Raw genomic sequence first — 21,073 nt, 5'->3', positions numbered from 1 at the left:
CATAAAACCTCACATTAAAGGGTCATTTATCTTATTTCCTTTTACTTGATATATCATGTCTAGCTATCAGCAAAATATTATAAGCATGCTAAAAAGCAAAAAGCACAGTCTGAAGAGACAAAGTAAGCATCAGGACCACACTCAGAGATTTTGGAATTGGATCCCTGTTAGGAAAATTTAAATATCAAAGCTTATAATGTGGAGTTAAGTCCCACCTTACATCTGACAAACAGATTTTATGATAGTATCACAATAATTCCAAATAGATGTCAGTATCAACACCCAACTTAAAACTTTTAAAATGTGGGTGAAGTATTCCATTTTGAATAGGCAAAGATGGTAAAGGGTAAATATTTTATATTCAAGATTTTTGGAGGGTTGAACAGAAATAATCACAATTATTCAAGTTATAACTTTAATGTCTGTAAGTGTTATCCAAGTATAATAAAAAACAAAGACCTGTCTTTTTCTAGCTCGATGTTTTTCAGGAGTCACCGGTTGACTTTTTGAAACAGGTATTCTACTTCCAGTGGCTCTTCTGCTTTCTTTTTTCTTTTTTGCACCTAAAAGTAGAAAAGTAATGTGATAAATAGTTTCATATTAAAGAAAAAAGAGCAGTTATTTTTTAAAGGTTATCATGAAATTCCTTTTTTAAGCTATTCTAAGAAAAAGTACTATACATGTTTAATTTTTTCCTTCAAATCTGGAAGCAGCATGGTATAGTGCAAAGATCAGTCTTTGAAATCAGAGGGAGAGTGTTTTGAGTCTTGATTCTTTTATATGTCTTTAAACAAGTCATTTCATATCCCTGAGCCTGTCTTTTCATCATCAGTTTAAAAAAAAGCAGAAATATTTATTGTATAGGATCATTGAAATTTTTGTATGATGATGTTTTAGGAGTACTAAGAAGCATAATCCTTTCCTCACTCCTTTCTTATTTATAGTTTGATAAGACAAGAAATATATTTAACTGAAAAGAAACAGAACTGTAATTATTGAAAAATGATAATTGTTTAGGCAGAAAACCTAAGAGAATCTACAAATAGAATGAAAAGATCAGTAAGATCAATACACAAAAAAGCAACAGGATTTCTATTCATTAGCAGCAAACAGTTAAAATATTTAACTACAACAATAGAAAGATACTATTTACAATAGCCACAAAAATCTAACATTCTTAGAGATAACTTTTTTTTTTTTTTTTTTTGAGACAGAGTTTCACTCTTGTTACGCAGGCTGGAGTGCAATGGCGCGATCTCGGCTCACCGCAACCTCCGCCTCCTGGGTTCAGGCTATTCTCCTGCCTCAGCCTCCTGAGCAGCCGGGATTACAGGCACGCGCCACCATGCCCAGCTAATTTTCTGTATTTTGAGTAGAGACGGGGTTTCACCATGTTGACCAGGATGGTCTCGATCTCTTGACCTCGTGATCCACCCGCCTCGGCCTCCCAAAGTGCTGGGATTACAGGCGTGAGCCACCGCGCCCGGCTTCTAACTTTTTTTTTTTTTTTAAAAGAGATATAGAGTCTCTCTCTTTTGCCCAGGCTGACGTGCAGTGGTATGATCATAGCTCAAACTCCTGGGCTCAAGTGATTCTTCCACTTTATCCTCCCTCACCTCAGCCTCCTGAGTAGCTGGGACTGGGACTAGAGGCAAATGCCACCAAGCCTGGCTAATTTAAAAAAATTTTTTTGTAAAGACATGGTTTCACTATATTGCCCAGGCTGGTCTCTTCATTACTGGGCTCAAGTGATCCTTGTGCCTTGGCCTCCCAAAGTGCTGGAACTACAGGTGTGAGCCATCATGTCACGGTCTCTTTGATAACTTCAGCAAAAGTGGTGCAACATCTATATGTAGTAATTATAAAGCTGTACTATGTATATAAAACAGGTTATGAGAAGCTTTACTCTCTCTCTCTCTCTCTACCTACCTACCATTGGCCCTCTATATTTGCAGGTTCCACACTGGATTCAACCAACCTTGGAATAAAATATTCAGGGGAAAAAATATATAATAATAAAAATGATACAAATAAAAATATAGTCTAACATCTATTTATTAGTTATTTATCATTTACATTGTTTTAGTTACCCTAAGTAACTTGAGGATGAGTTAAAGCATGTGGTAGGCGGGTACATAGGTCTATATGCAAAGACTGCCATTTTATGTAAGGGATTTGAGAATTTTGGTATCCCTTTTGGGGTGGGGGAGGATGCGGGTCCTGGAACCAACCCCCTGTGAAAACCAAGGGATGACTATATATATAAAAACATGTTACGGAACTATATTTTGTTCATGCATAGGAAAACTTAATGTAATGGTGTCACTTCTCCGCAAAATCATCTGTTGTTAACAATGCAATTTCACATAAAATTTCAACAGGGTTCTTTGTATAATTTAACAAGATTATTCCAAAATTATGTGTTAAGGGAGGTAGTCCATCATTGGCTCTGAGCACCCCTGCAATTCTTGTTGAATGTACAAAAGCCTTATTCATCTCCTGATACTGTGCATTTTCTATAGCCAGTCAGATAGGCAATTAAGCAGGTCAAGGAAACCACAGCGTGACCACCAGGCAACTGCTCTCTCTGGGAGAGGGTACTGGCTTGTTTGCTATTTGTTACAATGTTTTGTTACTTGCTCAAAAGCGCTGAGCCCTTAGCTCTGAGTTTTCCTCAGCTGAAATATAACTTACTGCCTTCACAGCACACATTTAGGTCTGCTGCATAGTCCATGGGACTTAGGGTAGGGAAATCTGAACAACTACATCAATGCCATGTTGTTTGCTATGCCATAATAATCTCTTACTCTAACTCATTAAGTCATTAAGTCTTGTTGGCTACCTTTTGTACCTATAAAGTAGCAGCAGGTTTACTGCTTATAAAGCCCTATGGCTAAGTTTTTTCCCTGACAATATGGAATATCAAAACACCAGAATAGTCAAGATACTTTTGAAGACAGTAAGATTACCCTACTACAAAATGAGTAAACTACAAAACTACAGTAACTGAAACAATATGGTATTTGCTGCAGGAGTAGACCAAGAGACCTAAACATACATGGGATTTTGATATGTATATTGGGTAGGTTCCAGTTAGGAAAATGGAAACCACACTAACTCTGATGCAGAGATTTTAGTATTATTATTATTTTTTTTTTTGTGGCGGCATTTCACTGTTGTTACCCAGACTGGAGTGCAATGGCACGATCTCGGCTCACCGCAACCTCCGCCTCCTGGGTTCAAGCAATTCTTCTGCCTCAGCCTCCCGAGTAGCTGGGATTACAGGCGCGCACCACCATGCCCAACTAATTTTTGTATTTTTAGTAGAGACGGGGTTTCACCTTGTTGACCAGGATGGTCTTGATCTCTTGACCTCGTGATCCACCCGCCTCGGCCTCCCAAAGTGCTAGGATTATAGGCGTGAGCCACTGCGCCCGGCCCAAGATTTTAGTATTAAGAGAAATGTTTAAACAGGTGCTAGAGGACTAAAAAAGCAAAGAGGAAATAAATTAACATAAATATAACGACAAATTCATAATTATAGTTAGAGATTTTATCACTTCTCTAATTGATAGAACAAGCAGGCAGGAAACAAGTACGTATATAGAATACCTGAACAGCATTATTAAAAACTTGCCCTAATTGACATTTTAAATACTTCATTCAACAATACCAGAATTCACATTCTTCTCTGTGCACATTCAAATGGACCAAGATAAACCATACTATTGGCCATAAAACAAATCTTAAAAAAAAAAAAAAAACTATGAAGCATATTCACAGACTGAAATAGAATTAAACTAAAAATCAGTAACAGAAAGGTATATGGAAATTAAACAACTTCCCTCATAGGTCAGTAAAAAAGTCTCTAAGGAAATGAAAAAATGTTTTGAACTGAAAATCCATGGAAAACAATGTTACAAATCTTGATTATATAAAATATAACCAAGAAAAATTGGTAATTGATGGAAGAAATTTTTGCTAAGGTCAATCAACAGGCTAAAGTTGATTGACTAAAGTTGACTGACCTCTTAAAGCACTTCATATTCTTCATATTCTTTATTTTACACAGATCATAACGGTTACTGACAGATTTCTTGTGAAACCACTTTTATCTGAAGTACTGAATCCTTGTTTTACATTTTAAAAATTAAATGTAAATATATTTTAAAGTAACATATGTAACTTGATCATATTTTTGTAAAATTTTATTTGCTTTGAATCTACCCACTCTTCTATTGAAGCAGTCCATCTAAGCAATTAAAAGCCTGGGCTATGGAGTCAGACTGATTTCAAATTTTAGCTCCTGTTCTGTTCATATACTGTGTAACCAAAGACATTTTATTTACCTTTTTAAATCTCAGCTTCCTCATCTATATAATGGAGATGATTTAAGAAAAAAAAAAAGCACTGATCTCATAAGGTTGTTTTGAGAATTGAATGAGTTTACATATAAAAAGCTTTCAACTCAAATTATTAATTTCACTCAATGATGGTGAGTTTTTCTGCACAGATGAAATCTGGATAATTTGGCTTTTTCTTTCAACTTTTCTGAATTACTTGATTTTTTTTCTCTAAGCACATGTCAATTTTACAACACAAAAATTAATTTTTGAAAACAAGGTGAGGGCTGGGAGCAGTGGCTCATGCCTGTAATCTCAGCACAATTACAGCGAGCAGATCGCTTGAGTTCGGGAGTTAGAGACCAGCTGGGACAACATGGCAAAACCCCATCTCTACAAAAAACTACAAAAAGGCTAGGTGTGGTGGCTCATGTCTGTAACGCCAGCAATTTGGGAGGCTGAGGCGGGCAGACTGCCTGAGGTCAGGAGTTCCAGACCAGTTGGCCAACATCGTGAAACCCCATCTCCATTAAAAATACAAAAATCTGCTGGGTATGGTGGCACACTCCTGTAATCTCAGCTACTCTGGAGGCTGAGGCAGAAGAATCATTTGAATCCTGGAGACGGAGGTTGCAGTGAGCCAAGACTGAGCCACTGCACTTCAGCTGGGGTGATAGAGACTTGTCTCAAAGAAAAAAAAAAGAACACACACACACACACACAAACTAGGAAGGTGTGGTGGCATGTGCCTGTGGATCACCTGAGCCTGGGGATATAGATACTGCAGTGAGCCAAGATATCACCACTGCACTCCAGCCTGGGTGACAAAGTAAGACTCTGTCTCCAAAAACAGAAAGAGAAAAAAAGGTTTAACGCAAACAAACTTATTACTTATTATCTGCGAACTATAAAGAGGGGGTACTTGGGTACCATTTTAGTACACTGGATTTTTTAAAGAAAACATACTTATTACTGATACCTAATAAAATGTGCTAAAACTCAAACCTTATAGGCTCAATAGCCACAGTCACTGTCAAGCCAGTCTGCAATGAGTTTACAGTCTTCGAGTTTGCTGATAAACCATGTTTTCTCTTTTTTTGAGATAGTCTTGCTCTGTCACCCAGGCTGGAGTGCAGCCTCCACCTCCTGGGTTCAAGATGGACTCTTGTGTGCCTCAGCCTCCCGAGTAGCTGGAATTACAAGCAGGCACCACCACACCTGGCTAATTTTTTCTATTTTTAGTAGAAATGGGGTTTCGTCATGTTGCCTAGGCTGGTCTCAAACTCCTGAGCTCTTCAGGCAATCCACCCGACTCAGCCTTCCAAAGTGATAGGATTATAGGCATGAGCTACTACGCCCGACCTGTGTTTTCTTTTCTTTGAATTTCTTACTATTAAATTAAAAGTCTACAAAAATGCTCACATTATTCTCATTTAAAATGATTCTGTCATCTTGCCGCAATAGGTGTAGAAAACCAATCTTGGAACTCCACCAATATTAGGCAAATAACTTTACTGAGTTTCCATTTTCTCATCTTTAAAATGAGAATGATGTCTATGAATCTAAATACTTTAGAGTTGTATTTACAAATATTTGCTAATGGTTGCCCTGTCATCAGTCATCAGGTATGAACAAATTTATTCTATCTAACTGGAGATAGATTAAATAAAAAGAAAAAAAAATTATCCTATGATATTTACTGCAGGCCTATCATTTGCCTGGCATCAAGATGGTACCTTTTGAGCATTGAGAAATAAACCTAATTTCATTATGTCTCTTATTTTTATCAATAAGTATTTAGGCTTAGATCTATATCAAAAATCTGTTATCAGTTCAGTACCTAAAATATTAATGTGGGGTCAATAAACATCTGTTAAATGAATATATGCCCCCCCCCAAAAAACCTTGTAATCAAATTAAAATTGAAAACAATTACAGACTGCTTTTAAGACTTTTTATTTTCTTTTTTGGGTATTGTTATTATTTTTTGTTTTAGGAGGGGATTTTTTTTTTTAGTCCCTTCTACAACATCCAGAGGTTTCCGTATTTTCTTTTTTTTTAAATCTAGGAATGCCTTTTATAAAAAAATAAATTTTAAATGCCATAAGGAGAGTATACAGATCCTGTGTGTGTATATATAATCAATCTTCATTATTCATGAATTCTACTTGTTGTCTACCCAGTAAAATTGTCTAACTCTAAAATCAATACTGTGGCACTTTTTAGAGTCACTGGAAGGTATGTGCAAAGCAGCAAAAAATTTTGAGTTGTCAGGTACACACACCCACAGCTGAGGTCACACAAGGTAACACTCTGCCTTCTTTCAGCTCTCATAATATCAACAAGTGTCTTTCTCACAGTTTATCTAGTGACACATTTTTGCTTTCTGTTGGTGGTTTTGCTGTTTAAAATGGACCCCAATATAGCAATGAAGTGCTATATAGTGTTCCTAAATTCAAGAGGCTGTGATGTGATTTACAGAGAAAACAAATGTGTTATATAAGCTTCACTCAGGCCTGAGTAATATAGTGTTGTTGGTAGTGATTCATTGTTAATGAGTTAATAATAATTAAGAGTCTTCAACAGAAACACACATAAAACAAGGTTATGTACTGATTAGTTCACAAAAATGCTGCGACCATAGGCTTGCAGAAACATAACCCTTTAATTCCCCTAGGAGTAATGATTCAGTATTTGCTAATTCAACAGTCTCAGACTTTATAAAACGTAACTATTGTGAATAACGAGAATCAACTGTACTTAGTGTTTCAGAAAAGTAACTACAGTCATGCGTTGCTTTACAAGGGGGATACATTGAGAAATAGGTCGTTGAGTGATTTTGTCCTTATGTGAATGTTATAAGAGTGCATTTATACAAACTTAAATATATATTTTTTATATAGAAATGAAAATATATACTTATATTTTCATATAGAAAACTCACAGTTCCCAGTTCCACTGCTAATTATCAATAATTTCCCCTCTTTGATATGCAATGCCAATATCGAGTGACACATTATCAAGATTCTATATATGCTCCATTACATTATTACAGGACCACCATCCTATAAGCAATACAGTCTCTCTTTGACTGAAATGTCATGATGTGCCATATGACTATATTTGAAGTTGCTGAATACAGTCAAGGTAGAAAAGCAGTGTACTTCTATAGTAAAAGAACTCTAAGCTAGACAATCAAAATAGCTAACTTTCTAAATTAAGCACTTACACCACCTCAATTAACTCTATGAAGTCAAAACTTTGTGCTTCAGTTTTCTGAAGTGTGTGTTTTTTTGTGTTATAGTGGTAAGGTCAATGGGGGGATTGTTTGAGGACACATCAATTCTCCCCTTCTAAAACTGTCATAACAGTACTCACTTTGAAGAGTTCCTACTCTTCTTTCTTTCTTAAGGTCTTGTTGCTGGGTTCCATGTTTCAACTTAGATAAGAAAAGATTCTTGTGAGACCTAAAATAAAATATGAAAGCTTATGATTGGTTCTAGAAAGATTAGTAAAGCAATAGAAAAAAGGTAAATGATTTGCCTTAATCTGTTCTAGGATCTTCTATTAATACTTTGGCCCACTTTCTTTGGTGCTCTCCCTGCTTAGTGCCCCATCTTAACCTGTGGCCTCTTAAGGTTTCTGTTGCCTTTCTCATCTTTCTCCATTTCATCTACTCAGCAGAAATCAAGATGTTTTTTGATGCCTCAGAAGGAGGCAAAAACCAAAAAAATAAAAAACAAAAACACAAAACTCTTTTGGCCTTCCAATTAGATACATCAAGGAAACAAAACCCCTAAACTACAAAGCATTAGCTTTCATTTCCCCAAAGACAAATTCCAAAATTCCTTTACATAATGGCAGATATCACTTGATTATCTTTATAGCTTCCAAAAAGAGTTTTAAAAGGTGAGGCTGTTTGGAAACACAGGAAGTGGCATCATTTTTTTAGAAAACCCTGCCAAGTTGGTAGTATATTAATCCAGTTTTATGAAGGAGCAAACTAAGATTCAAAAAGCAGTTCACCAAAGCTTAGGCAGCTGTATTAACTCCACTTAAAATGTAGGTTCTTTTAGCTATACTTTTATCCCTATGGATACTCTATGTCACCAGATATCCTTTCTTTCTTCCCCTCTCTCCCTCCTTCACAAGACTTTCTATTGTCCTCAACCTCATTTCTCCCCTCTATTTGCCTTGTCAAAAATCTAGCTCTCCCCTGGGGACAACATTTCTCTCCTTGGTAGCCTTTTCTAGTAGAGACTGGCTTAATCGTCCACCCTCCATAAACTACAGGACTCCAGAGACAGCAGTTTTCATTTCCTAATGAATGCCACTTCCAAGGTCGTTTCCATAGAAACTTCAGCCTTGAGGCTTCATGCCACTGAGATGTATCACCTTCGATCATTCTTCACAGCCATTCACCATCCTTCCAAGCACTTCTTCATCATTCACAGATCTTTCTCTATACCTAAGTGCTGCTATTATGACTTATTTCAGTGTTCTCACGGACAATTCATATACCACTCTGACCTCTCAATTCCTCATGTTCAATCACCTCCATCACACCAAATCAGCCACCCCTCCCATGGTTCCACTTGTGATTCCAACTGCTCTATCTTCGAAATCATTCATGCAGACTTTCTGCTCTCTGGACATGTTACATTGTCTGTCACAGCAATTCTAGTAGATTGATTAGTTTTTCAAGTAAATTTCATAAAATTAGCATTTGGGACATTCGTTAGAAATGTAATCCCTGTCCCCTTCCTGCCCCAGTATTGTATCTTTGTTTCTATGACAGATAAGAGTTTACTAAACTTCTGTTTTAAGCTCAAGAACTCTCTCTATATGTATTTCAATAGTGGCTTTGTAGAAGCAATGTGAAACAACCCATTCTCAGAAGCAGGTCTCTATAGTTTGGAATTTCAAGATATCTCAGAGTCGTGAATATCTATTGGGCTAAGTAGGACACTGAGATATTCTTTAAATTGTACCATTTATGTGGTAGTTATTATATTAGGTCTGCATGAATTGCTTCAATCAAAGATTTGAAAGACAAAGAAGAAAAATGTCAATTTACTTCACCTCAATAAGGATACTGTACCCTCTGAGGATTCAGTTACCGCAGACTGTTTGTCACTAACACTTTAAAAGAAGAAAAAATTTGTAAGAATGTAAACAAAAGAAACTTTTCATAAGGATAGTATTTTCCACATAGTCAAACCATATTTCAATTTTTAAAAAATAACTTTGGAAATAAACCTTGATAACATTGGGATATACATGGTCCATTACAACATGGCTAATTTTTGTCCAAACATGCTTATAAGAGGTATTAAATCAAGCTCCTCCAAACATAAGCATAATTAATGCTGTAGTCAAGCATTTGTAATAACACTCTTTCAATCTTCTATGGTACTTTATTTCCATGAATTCAAGTTTTTAAAACTGCTTTATTAAGGTATAACTGACACCTAAAAAGCATATTTAAAGTTTATAATTTGATGGGTTCAATTTTAATTTATTGTTCTCCCCACCAGTGTCCAATTGAACTTTGGGGAATTAATTTCCCCTTTGTTATAGTTAAAATAGTTTCCACAAACACAGCATGATTATTTGCACCTCCATGCTTTCACTGGTACTATTCCTCTCTCCTAAAATGGTATTTCCTCTTCTATCCGTCTGTAAAAATTTTAACCATCCTACAAAAGCCCCTGCTCAAGACTAGTTCCTCCATGAAGCTGTCCATCTCAATTATCAAACATTGTGCTAGATATTTTAAGTAACCTAGAGATGATTTAAAGTATATGGAAGGATGTATGTAGGTTATACGCAAATATTACACCTTTTATTTTTATTTTTTGAGACAGGGTCTCGCCAAGGGTTAGATAGGCTGGAGCACAGCTTACTGCAGACCTCCTGGGCTCAAGTGATCTTCTCACCTAAGCCTCTCAAGTAGTTAGTACTACAGGCATGTACTGCCATGCCTGGTTAATTTTTGTAAAGACAAGTTTCTGCATGTTGTCTAGGCTGATCTCCAGTGATTCTCCTGCCCCAGTCTTTCAAAGTGCTGGGATTACAGGTATGAACTATTGTTTCTGGCTATTACACAATTTTTGTAAGACACCTGAGCATCCGTGGATTTTGGTATTCATGGGGGATAGATGTCCTAGGACTAATCCCCTTCAAACACCAAGGGACAACTGCATACACTTTATCAGAGCAAAATATTTATTTCATCTAGTCTTCATAACATGGGGATTTCAATTTTTCTAGCATTTGACCTCACAATCACACTTCTGATTCTATACTTGCTTCATGTGAATCCTACTGATAACCATCCTGATACTGGTGATTTGATGCTTTATTTGCCCTGGTTCTGCTTCCAGGATAGTTTTGGTATTTGCTTGATTCTTGATCTTTAACCTGTTTCTAGTTTTAGTTTTGTTCCCTGTAACTAGTGTACAGTAAGTTCTAATACATGCCTGGTAATGAATTAGGCAACAAGGACACCAAGCTAATTAAGATGCTTCAAAGCTAATTAAGAAACTTCAAATAATTCTCAATCTAGTAAAAGCATCAGACAGGTAAACAACTAAGTTACTAATGAAGATAAGTCCTTTTATAGAGATATATGCTATAAAAGCACAGAATTAACAACTCTGATGAGAGAGCTGGGCAAGACTTCATACAGGTGATCTCTGAGATACATTAAATGTCAAGTAAGAGCCTGCCGTGGAGAGAATAAAAAGGAATTCAAATAGAAGGAACAAAGCAAGGGTAGAGGTATGAAAACTTCTAACATTTTAAGATCAGGGAGAAGTTATGTGCTGCTAGAAAGTACCATGTATGTGGGCAGAGGGGTTCATGCTTAGGGATAAGATTGTATACAAAAAAAAACAGAAAGGGTCTATGTAAGGCTTTATAAGCCATGCCAATAAATTCTGACTCATCTAGTAGGAAATAGGAGCCAAAAGGTTTTTAAGCTGAGAAGTGATCTAAAGAGATTTAATTTTGTGGAAGCTAACTCTGGAGGTTATGTCAAGGATGGATTTGAATGGCACAAAGCTATATAAATGATAATAGATTGGAGAAGCATTTCTGAGGTGGGGTTCTTAATACCTAGAGAGACAACTGGATGTGTGAAGTTAAAGAGGCAGGGTGTAGAGAGGCAAATGAGAACATGAAGAGTTCTGTTTGGTACATATGGATTGCATTGTGTTTGTGTCTAGGAGAGCACCTGAAATAAGTGGGTAGTACTATATAAGAAGAGTCCTTCCATAGAAAGTGTGCTCATCATTATAAGAACCAAGATGGCTTGGCTACAAGAATGTATTGGGTATTAGTATCATTAAACTTTGATTTTCCAAACAAAATGAAGTAATTGGGCCAATAAAAATGGAATCTCTACTTCTTAAACTGGAATTTAGAAATAAACAGTACATCAATTGGAAAGAAGACTTTAGTACAGCCTTTGGAAAGACGAACCAGTGAGGAACAAGCCATGCTTTGACAGGCAGGAACAATAGGAGGGACCACTATAAGATGACAGAGCCTTAGTCCTGAGATGTGACAAATGCAGTGTAGATCCAACTTGAACCCCAATCTCCACCTCTAAATAAGTAGTTAAGATGGGGTCCCTGCAGCACTTAAGTCATGGTTCCAAGAAGAAAGAGTAATATTACATCCATTTCCTACCACAGGGATTTGGTTATCTAGCCTTGGTTTAAGGGTAGAACAACAAAGAAAATAGACCATGAGTTCAATAGAAAGGAAGATCTTTACAATGTTAGAGTTGTATCTTCAATAGGGGAAGATACTTCAGCTTCTAAAGCAAAAGACAAAAATCACCCCTGAAAATCTCTAAAGAAAAAATAAGTTTGGAGACTTAACAACTGTCTCTCAATATACAGGACTGACACAACCTGTTTTCCTCCAGTATTAAAGCAAATCACTATTTCTTCAGTTGAGCACTGAATGCAGCAGTGGGCTTACCCTTAGAGAAGATATGTGAATAATATCTTAAAATACTAGACTCGTAGTACAGTGAAACATGAATCACATAAGGAGAACATGTAAAACCTAAAAACAACTAAGGGGCACGGGATTCACACCTCACCCTTGTTCCTGAGCATACCCTCAGTGAGAATGGTAAATTATCCACATTATTTAAACTGTAATATTTTCTTATTCTCTACTTTTGCTTAGTATATATAATTTGTACAGGTCATGAAATAACTCTACAGTATTCCATATACCTAAATGTTAATCATCAAGATAACATACTACTCAATAATTATTTTTAATAAAAAGATTTGCATCAATTTTACAGAAAGACAGAACATTCATAAGACAAAGAATATACTAATTGATTAAATTACAAACCTTTTTCTTGTATCCAAATTAGCTTCAGTTTCCATTTCAACATCATTACCATTAGGTTTATCTTGAGAAGTTATTGTTCTTGCTCTTTTACTTTCTACTACTTTTGCTGCTGCCTTAAAAAACGGTGTGTGTGGAGGTAGGGGGATAGGAAGAAATGCATTAAGCCATTTTAAACAAATAGCATTAAAGTAAACCTCGTAATTCTTTGATAGTCATTGCCAATGTATTTGTTCACAGGCCAATAAAGGGCACTGTGTTGTTATTTTCACCAATAATTATGACACTGCCAGCAGCTACATTAGCTATCTGCTTGGCTTATCAGTATTATGAAGGTGGTTTTTCCTTGTAAATATATTTGATAGATGCAATGCTCTCTAGGCAATTTTAAGAGAAAAGGCTGCATGAAAAAAAATGAATAAAAATTCTAGATATTTTGAAATAAAAATTATCTCAAATCAATCAAGATGCTTCACTATAATAACACCACCAACTTAAAACTTTTGAGGCCATGACAGAGAAAAAAATGTTATTAGAAAACTTTTATTGTTGTTTGTTCTGAGACAGAGTCTCACTCTGTTGCCCAGGCTGGAGTGCAGTGGCACAATCACAGCTCACTGCAGCCGCAACCTCCTGGGCTCAGGTGATCTCCCACCTCAGCCTCCCAGGTTGCTGAGACTATAGGCGTCCGCCACTATGCCTGGCTAAATTTTTGTATTTTTTTGCAAAGATGGGGTTTTGCCATGTTGCCAAAGTTGGTCTCAAACTCCTGGGCCCCAGCAATCCACCCGTTTCCGCCTCCCAAAGTACAGGGATTACAGGCGTGAGCCACTGTGCCTGACCAGAAATGTCTTTTTTTTGAGACGGGGTCTCATTTTGTCACCCAGGCTGGAGCGCGGTGGCTCAATCTCAGCTTAATACATCCTCAACCTCCCGGGTTCAAGTGATCCTCCTACCTCAGCCCCTCCAAGTAGCTGGGACTGCAGGCATATGCCACCATGCCCTGCTAATATTTTTGTAGATAAGGGGTTTCACCATGTCATCCAGCTGGTCTGCAACTCCTGAAGCTTGGCCTCTCAAAGTGCTAGGATTACAGGTTTGAGCCACCATGACTGGCCTAGAAACTTTTAAAAGCCCCATTTTAATGCAATTCTACTTTTCTCCCAAAATGTATTTTAAAACATCTTTAAAATTTACTTAAATTAAAATGAATATTTGCTTTTGCTTATTTCTTATTTTCAATTCATTCTAAGTTTTCCCCTCAACTTTTTCTTTTAAAAAGTTTCCTAAACTAATTTTGAAAAATTACAAAAATACTACAAAGATCACCCATAAATCTTTTAATTAGGTCCACAAAATGTAACATTTTATCACATTCTTCTACAAAACCACAACGAAAAATTGTTCTTTTTTTTTTTTTTTGAGAATCTCACTCTGTCACCAGGCTGGAGTGCAGTGGCATAATCTTGGCTCACTGCAACCTCTGCCTCCTGGGTTCAAGAGATTCTCCTGCCTCAGCCTCTTGAGTAGCTGGGATTACAGGTGTGCACCACCATGCCCAGCTAGTTTTTGTCTTTTTATTAGAGACGGGGTTTCACCATGTTGGTCAGGATGGTCTCAATCTCTTGACCTTGTGATCCACCCGCCTCAGCCTCCCAAAGTGCTGGGATTATAGGAGTGCGCCACTGCGCCCAGTAGATTCTTTTTAGTTTTAAGGACTACTATTTCAAGTATTCTTCCTTATTAAAACATTTCCTTTAAGTCTATTATTAGAGTCACTCTTGAATAATACATATACCTTCATTAGAAAGGTTGATGATTTTTCACTTAGCACATAATTCACATAACTCTTAATTTTCTCCATCATGTGGTTGTAACTGAAGTGTTGAAAAACAGAATGGTATGTATCTTTCTGAGAGATTATCATAAGCAATTTCCTTTTTAAAGGCTAAAGAAAACAGAAGAAATTTATTAACATAAATCACATAAAGTTACAGACACAAGAATTTTTGTCATATATTATTTAATTGAAAAAATCACTTTATAAACTCAGAGACACAAGAGATTTTAAAAATTAAGTTTTAAATGACATGCCAATGTACTTTTTTCTGACTTCTTCTGGCCTCTACCTCATTTAAAAAAATATTTTGTATTTCAGACAGACGCAAAAAGTTAAGTATTACAAACCAGAGTATCTATCACCCAGTTTAAGAAATAAAACATTATCAACATGGTTAAAATCCCTGTTTACTACCATAATCTGATCGTATCCCCTTTCCTCTCCTCACTGTAACCATTACCCTGAATTTAAAATTTACCATTTCCATGAATTCCTTTACTTGCACTACATACGAATATATCCACAAATAATATGTAGCATTGCATAGCATGGTTTTAACTTTAAACAAATGGTGTCTTACTATGTGTATTCTTCTGAAACTTGCTATTATTTTACTCAACTTTATGTTTACATTTATCCATGCTGATCTGATATTCCTAGGAATAGTTATTTTTACCTCTGTAAAGTACTACACTGATCAAAAACATCACTTATTCATCCATTCTTCAAGCCTATTGAGGGATTTAGGCTATTTGCAATTACTGCATTGCTCTTAGGCATTTTTTTAAACATTATCTTCTGTGCATTGTATGTGTTTTTCTTAGTAACTCTTTCAATGCTGGCTGCACAATAAAAGCTGTAGAACTTTAAAAAAATTCTTAGGTTTGATCCCAGACCAATTGTCTCCAGAAGGCCTGGGTGTTTATTTTATTTTATTTTTTTGATAAGGAATCTTGCTCTGTCGCCCAGTTGGAGTGCAGTGGCACAATCTCGGCTCACTGCAACCTCCACTGCCTGGGTTCAAGTGATTCTCCTGCCTCAGCCTTCTGAGTAGCTGGGACTACAGGTGTGCGCTATCACGCCCAGCTAATTTTTTTTGTATTCCGTAGAGACAGGGTTTCATCATGTTGGCCAGGATGATCTTGATCTCCTGACCTCGTGATCCTCCCGTCTTGGCCTCCCAAAGTGCTGGGATTACAGGCGTGAGCCACCGCACCCAGCCTGTTTTTGTCTTTAAAGCTTCACGGTTTTAAAAATGTGCAGTTAAAAGTGAAACCAGCTATTCTAGGGTATTATCTAGAAGTGGAATTGCTGGAATACATGCTTAGAAGATTTTGCACCAGGGGTGGGCTTCATACCTGTAATCCCAGCAGTCTGGGAGGCCGAGGTGCATGGATCACAAGGTCAGGAGTTCGAGATCACCCTGGCCAATATGGTGAAATCCTGTCTCTACTAAAAATTCAAAAATTAGCTGGGCATGGTGGCACACGCCTGTAGTCCCAGCTACCCAGGAGTCTTAGGCAAGAGAATTGCTTGAACTTGGGAGGTGGAGGTTGCAGTGAGCTGAGATAGTGCCACTGGACTCTAGTCTGGGTGACAGAGTGAGACTCTGTCTCAAAAAAAAAAGGATGTTGCTAAAATGTTCTACCACAGAAGTACCAATTTACAGTCTTGAAAGAAAGTTATGGCAGGCAGTACTATCATTTCTCAAATTTTTGAGACAACTGTTGGTATTCTAAGACATTTTAACTGATGCCAATCTGAGAGATGGGAAGTGGTGTTTCAATATATTACTTAATATTGCCCTAATAAGGCAACACTAATACTAGTGAGGTTAACAGCACTTAGCTTAACCTCTTAATGCTTCCTGGCCATAAGTTTTCCTTTTCTGGGAGGTATAAGCAAAGTAGAATTTTCAGTAGTCTCATCATGCTATGGAGAAAATATAAGGGCAGGAAACCCAACAGACATATCAACTGGCTGAAATTTCTGGAGAGTTATAGCCCAGGGACAGGGTCAAATTAGAGACAGACAAAGCCTGCCCAACCTACTCTAAACTAGGCCCAGATTCCTTATTGGATTAAGGTAGTCACTCTCCAACTCTATCTACTAGTGTATCAAAAGGTGCTCAATCTGATTATTCATCAGGGAAACAAATTAAACTCCAACATGATAGCATTACATATTTGCCTGAATGGCTAAAATGAAAACCCAGATGTAAGGTCTGTGGATCAACTAGTATTCTGTCATACTACTGGAGGAATTCATATAACTACTTTGGAAAACAGTTTGGCAAAACTAAAGGTATGTACATAGTCTACTAAAACTGAGTATGTACAGATCTTATGACTGGTGAATTTGACTCCTCATATAAACCCAAAAGAAATGCACATTTCTTCCACAAAATGCATGGGGGAAAAAAAATTGCACTTCTACTGAACACATACAGATTTTTTTTGTCTGTATTTTTTTGTTCCTAAATAGTACAACTATTTACATTGTATAAGTTATTATACATAATCTAGAGATGATTTAAAGTATACAGAAGTATGTACATATGTTATATGCAAATACTACACAATTTTATTATTTATTTTTAGAGACAGGGTCTTTCTCTTAGGCTGGAGTGCAGCAGCAGCATCATAGCTCACTGCAGCCTTGACTTCCTGGGCTCAAGCAATCCTCCCACTTCAGGACTACAGTAGTATGCCACCATACCTGGCTAATTTTTAATTTTTTTTTGCTGAGAACAGGGTCTTGCTGTGTCACCCAGGCTGCTCTTGAACTACTGGCCTCAAATGATTCTTCAGCCTTAGCCTCCTAAAGTACTGGTATTATAGGCATAAGCCATTGCTCCTGGCCTCTTTTTACTTTTTTCATGTGACTACTGGAAAATTTTATTTATCTTTCTTTCTTTCTTTCTTTATTTTTGAGAGATTAGGATCTCCCCACGTTGACCAGGCTAGTCTTGAATGCCTGAGCTCAAGGGATTCTCCCACCTCAGTCTCCCAAAGTGCCGGAATTATAGGTGTAAGCCACCGCATCCAGCTTACTAGAAAATTTTAAATCACATATGTGACTGGCATAGTCTTTCTATTGCACAGTATTATTCTATACTGTTTAAAAGATAAAGCAATTCTTTTCTCCTCCAATTTTCTTTCAGTTTTCCTCATTCTATATAAACAGTTCTAAAATTCTATGGCTATAATTTAAACAATTACCGCGTAAGAATTTGGATCACCAAATATTCTTTCAAAGACTTCTTCTGCTTCCTTAAAGTTGCCGTTTTCCATACAAACAGCTATAGCCTAAAAGATGAAAAATACCAAACTCAGATATTAAAAATATCTAATAGTTATTTAATTATTAAAATAACTCAGGGAAGTCTGAAATCCTTTACTGAAAACATTTTTATGTAATTTAATAATTTTAATTTGATAAATGATACAAATGCTTTTTAAAGACAAAATAAGTGTGGCTTGAAATGCCATGAAAATGTTGCATTGGTCCCATGTACCTTTATTCATTAATGCCCAGAATTCTATCTCTAATTTAGACCAAATTAAAAGTGTGTGTTAATAAATAAATTAGAAGCCATACCATGTACATTTAGGACCAACCTAAATATTAATTTTGAGTAAAAGGAAAATGAGAGGAGGTAAATGATGTTTGTAATAATTAGGATACATAAAATTTGCTAGTCAGAATCTCTGGAAAATTTCTAATACAAATGTAAGAAATTAGATGTTTTTGAATGACCATTTTTTTCCTGCATTTTTGGAAACATGGTAAGACAGGACCACCATTACCATCTGGGTAGCTATGTAAACTTGGTAAGCCACTTAACTTCTTGGTGCCCAGTTATCTTATATGCAAAATGGTGAAAACAATAGTACCTATTTCATAGGATTGTTATAAGGATGTAAGAGTTCTATGTGAAAGATTTAGAACAGTGCCTGGCAAACAGTAGGCAATATATTAAACGTTTGTTATAATGTTGCTCATTCAACTCTATAGTAGCGTATTAACAAAGACTTGCTTCCTCTAGTGGCCCAAAAGACTGTAATAACATGACAAATCTCTTTGCCCTGGGTTGAATTCATAAAGGAAGCAGTCATTTTTCCACCCATTTTCTTCTCTTCAGGTCCTAACACTACTTCACAATCACCATCCTAATTCTTGGGAAGGTGGGGAACGACCTGGATTTTCTTTTCTATCCCATAAAGAAATTTTTAAAATTCTCAAAAGAGAGAAAGTTTATTTAACTAAGAAAGTACCTACTATTTGCTTTGACTGCTAGCTATTATATCTTTGACTGACTTTTTTGGGCTACTCACTGTCTACTAAAATACTCCCTACATGGTTAAAATTTTATACACTCTTGATCATAAAGATCTAAAATTTACCATTAATTAAAAATATCATCTACTTTTTTCATAATCTTTAAATCTCAATTGGGAGAGCACAAACCCCTGGTTTTAAAATTTTCCACAACATGGAAGCAACATATACTTAAGTATGGAACATTAAGTTCCAAACCCCAATCATCATGTTAAGACTACAAACCAAAGGTCAAATTTCTGAAGAGAAAGAATATATTAGCTGGGTGCTGTGGTGCACACCTGTAATCCCAGCTCTTAGGGAGGAAGGGGAGGGAGGATACCTTGAGCCCAGGAGTTTGAGACCTTGCCTGGGCAATATAGTGAGACCCTGTTCTCCACAAAAAGGAAAAACAAAAACCAAAAAGAAAGAATACATTAAATTTTACTATTGCTCAACTTCCACTAGGTTCCTCTTAATTTCTTTCAGGTGTTAAATGTTCTTATTTTCTAGCAATATAATAATTATAAGCATAAAAGTAATTTATTCATACCTGAACTTCAATTAAATTCTGTATATCTTCATGAAGTTTGTCATGTTCCTTTTCAATTGAACCCCAAATCATCAGGGCTGATTCCAAGGGTGTAATTCGTTCATCATTTTCAAACTGTGCATCTTTTAAAAACAGAACAAAAATAAGTAGCTCAGAAAGCTAAGTAGAACTTTGTCAGTTTTTAAAAGTGCATTCCTTTAAATATTTACTGAGTGTATACTATGTACTAGGTATTCTTCTTGTTTATACTAGTTTAGAGAAGTGATTTTATTTTCTAAGTTAATTTGCTCATTAAGATCAATTTCAAATGGAAAAAGGTTGATGAAATTATAAACATTTGAAGATTTGCTTTAGAAAAATATGAATTCTAAGAACTAAAGTAAACTATTTTACATAACATGTCACAGCAACAGAATTCTTAAGTAGTTCCTAAGTCCAATACATTATAACAAACCTCAAGATAGGCCAGTTTTTTCACCTACATAATAGCGACAATAAATACTACCTCATAGAATTTATGTGAATATATAACGAGATAATAGTTTACTCTTATTAAACTTTCCTAAAACAATTGTGATCAAGTTATTTGGAACAAAGACTCACAAAGTTGATAACAAATTAGCAAATTACACACCAACAACCCATTCGGACATTCAAGAACCTTCACTATGATGTCTTACATGGCTAGCATCTACAGTCTACAATTCATTCAATAAATATTTATTGACCACTCACTATATATAGGCACTCACCTAAAAACTTGGGAGTGTCTTGGCCAGGCGCGGTGGCTCACGCCTGTAATCCCAGCACTTTGGGAGGCCGAGGCAGGTGGATCACGAGGTCTGGAGTTCAAGACCAGCCTGGCCAACATAGCGAAACCCCATCTCTACTAAAAATACAAAAATTAGCCAGGCATGGTGGTGTGTGCCTGTAGTCCCAGCTACTTGGGAGCTGGAGGTAGAAGAATCGCTTGAACCCGGGAGGTGGAGGTTGCAGTGAGCAGAGATCGCACTACTGCACTCCAGCTTGGGCAACAGAGTGAGACTTCATCTCAAAAAAACAAAACAAAACAAAAAAAGTACTTAGAGTGTCTCAGTGAATAAGACAAAATCCCTCCTCTTATGATGCTTACATGCTAATGGGAAAGACAATAAATTAGTAAATAATACAATTTCAGAGTAGCAGGGGCTAGAAAAAAGAAAAAAAGGACTGGAAATGAAGAATGGTAGGGGAGGGGAAAGCTCTTTCAGACAGGTTAAAGGCCCCTCTGAGGAAGTGACAGTGGAGCTGAGAAAAGCATAATGTGAAGAAGGAATAGTCACACAAAGATCTGGAGGAAAAACCTTCCAGAGGGAATGGCAAGTGCAAAGATTCTGAGGAGGAGTTTGATGTTCAAAGGGCAGAAAAAGCTAGATGGGGGCGTGCGTCTGTAGTCTCAGCTGCTCGGGAGGCTTAGGTGGGAGGACTGCTTGAGCCAGGAGTTTGAGGTCTCAGTGAGCTATGATGGTGCTGTAGGACTCCAGCCTAGGTGAGAGCAAGACCCTACCTTGAAAAAACAAAGGGCAGGAAGAAGGTCAGTGGGCAAGTTGGATGCATTCTATTAAAAGATGATGGAAGAGGCAAGCAGTTATCTGTTTT

At 36.6% G+C, this 21,073-nt stretch overlaps 1 protein-coding gene across 3 annotated transcripts in view; it reads right to left on the bottom strand.

Moving 5' to 3' along the window:
• TERF1 (telomeric repeat binding factor 1) overlaps nt 1–21,073 on the bottom strand; it is a 40,008-nt gene that overhangs the window by 6,404 nt on the left and 12,531 nt on the right. Inside the window, exons 3-9 of one of the 3 annotated variants that reach the window (XM_012463772.3) lie at nt 19,436–19,557; nt 17,784–17,870; nt 14,521–14,670; nt 12,726–12,838; nt 9,426–9,485; nt 7,722–7,810; nt 460–563 (exon numbers count right to left, since the gene is read on the bottom strand). In XM_012463772.3, coding sequence (XP_012319195.1) covers nt 460–563; nt 7,722–7,810; nt 9,426–9,485; nt 12,726–12,838; nt 14,521–14,670; nt 17,784–17,870; nt 19,436–19,557 — 725 coding nt within the window. Of the gene's footprint in view, nt 1–459; nt 564–7,717; nt 7,811–9,425; nt 9,486–12,725; nt 12,839–14,520; nt 14,671–17,783; nt 17,871–19,435; nt 19,558–21,073 lie in introns of those variants that run through there. The other 2 variants (XM_012463773.3, XM_064384273.1) reach the window with 2 other exon arrangements.

Source organism: Aotus nancymaae, unplaced genomic scaffold (assembly GCF_030222135.1).
Source record: "Aotus nancymaae isolate 86718 unplaced genomic scaffold, 86718_ANA_hifiasm-v0.15.2.pri h1tg000036l, whole genome shotgun sequence".
NCBI lineage: Eukaryota > Metazoa > Chordata > Mammalia > Primates > Aotidae > Aotus > Aotus nancymaae.
The sequence above is the reverse complement of the archived record's forward strand: the minus strand, read 5'-3'. Positions and strand labels throughout refer to the sequence as shown.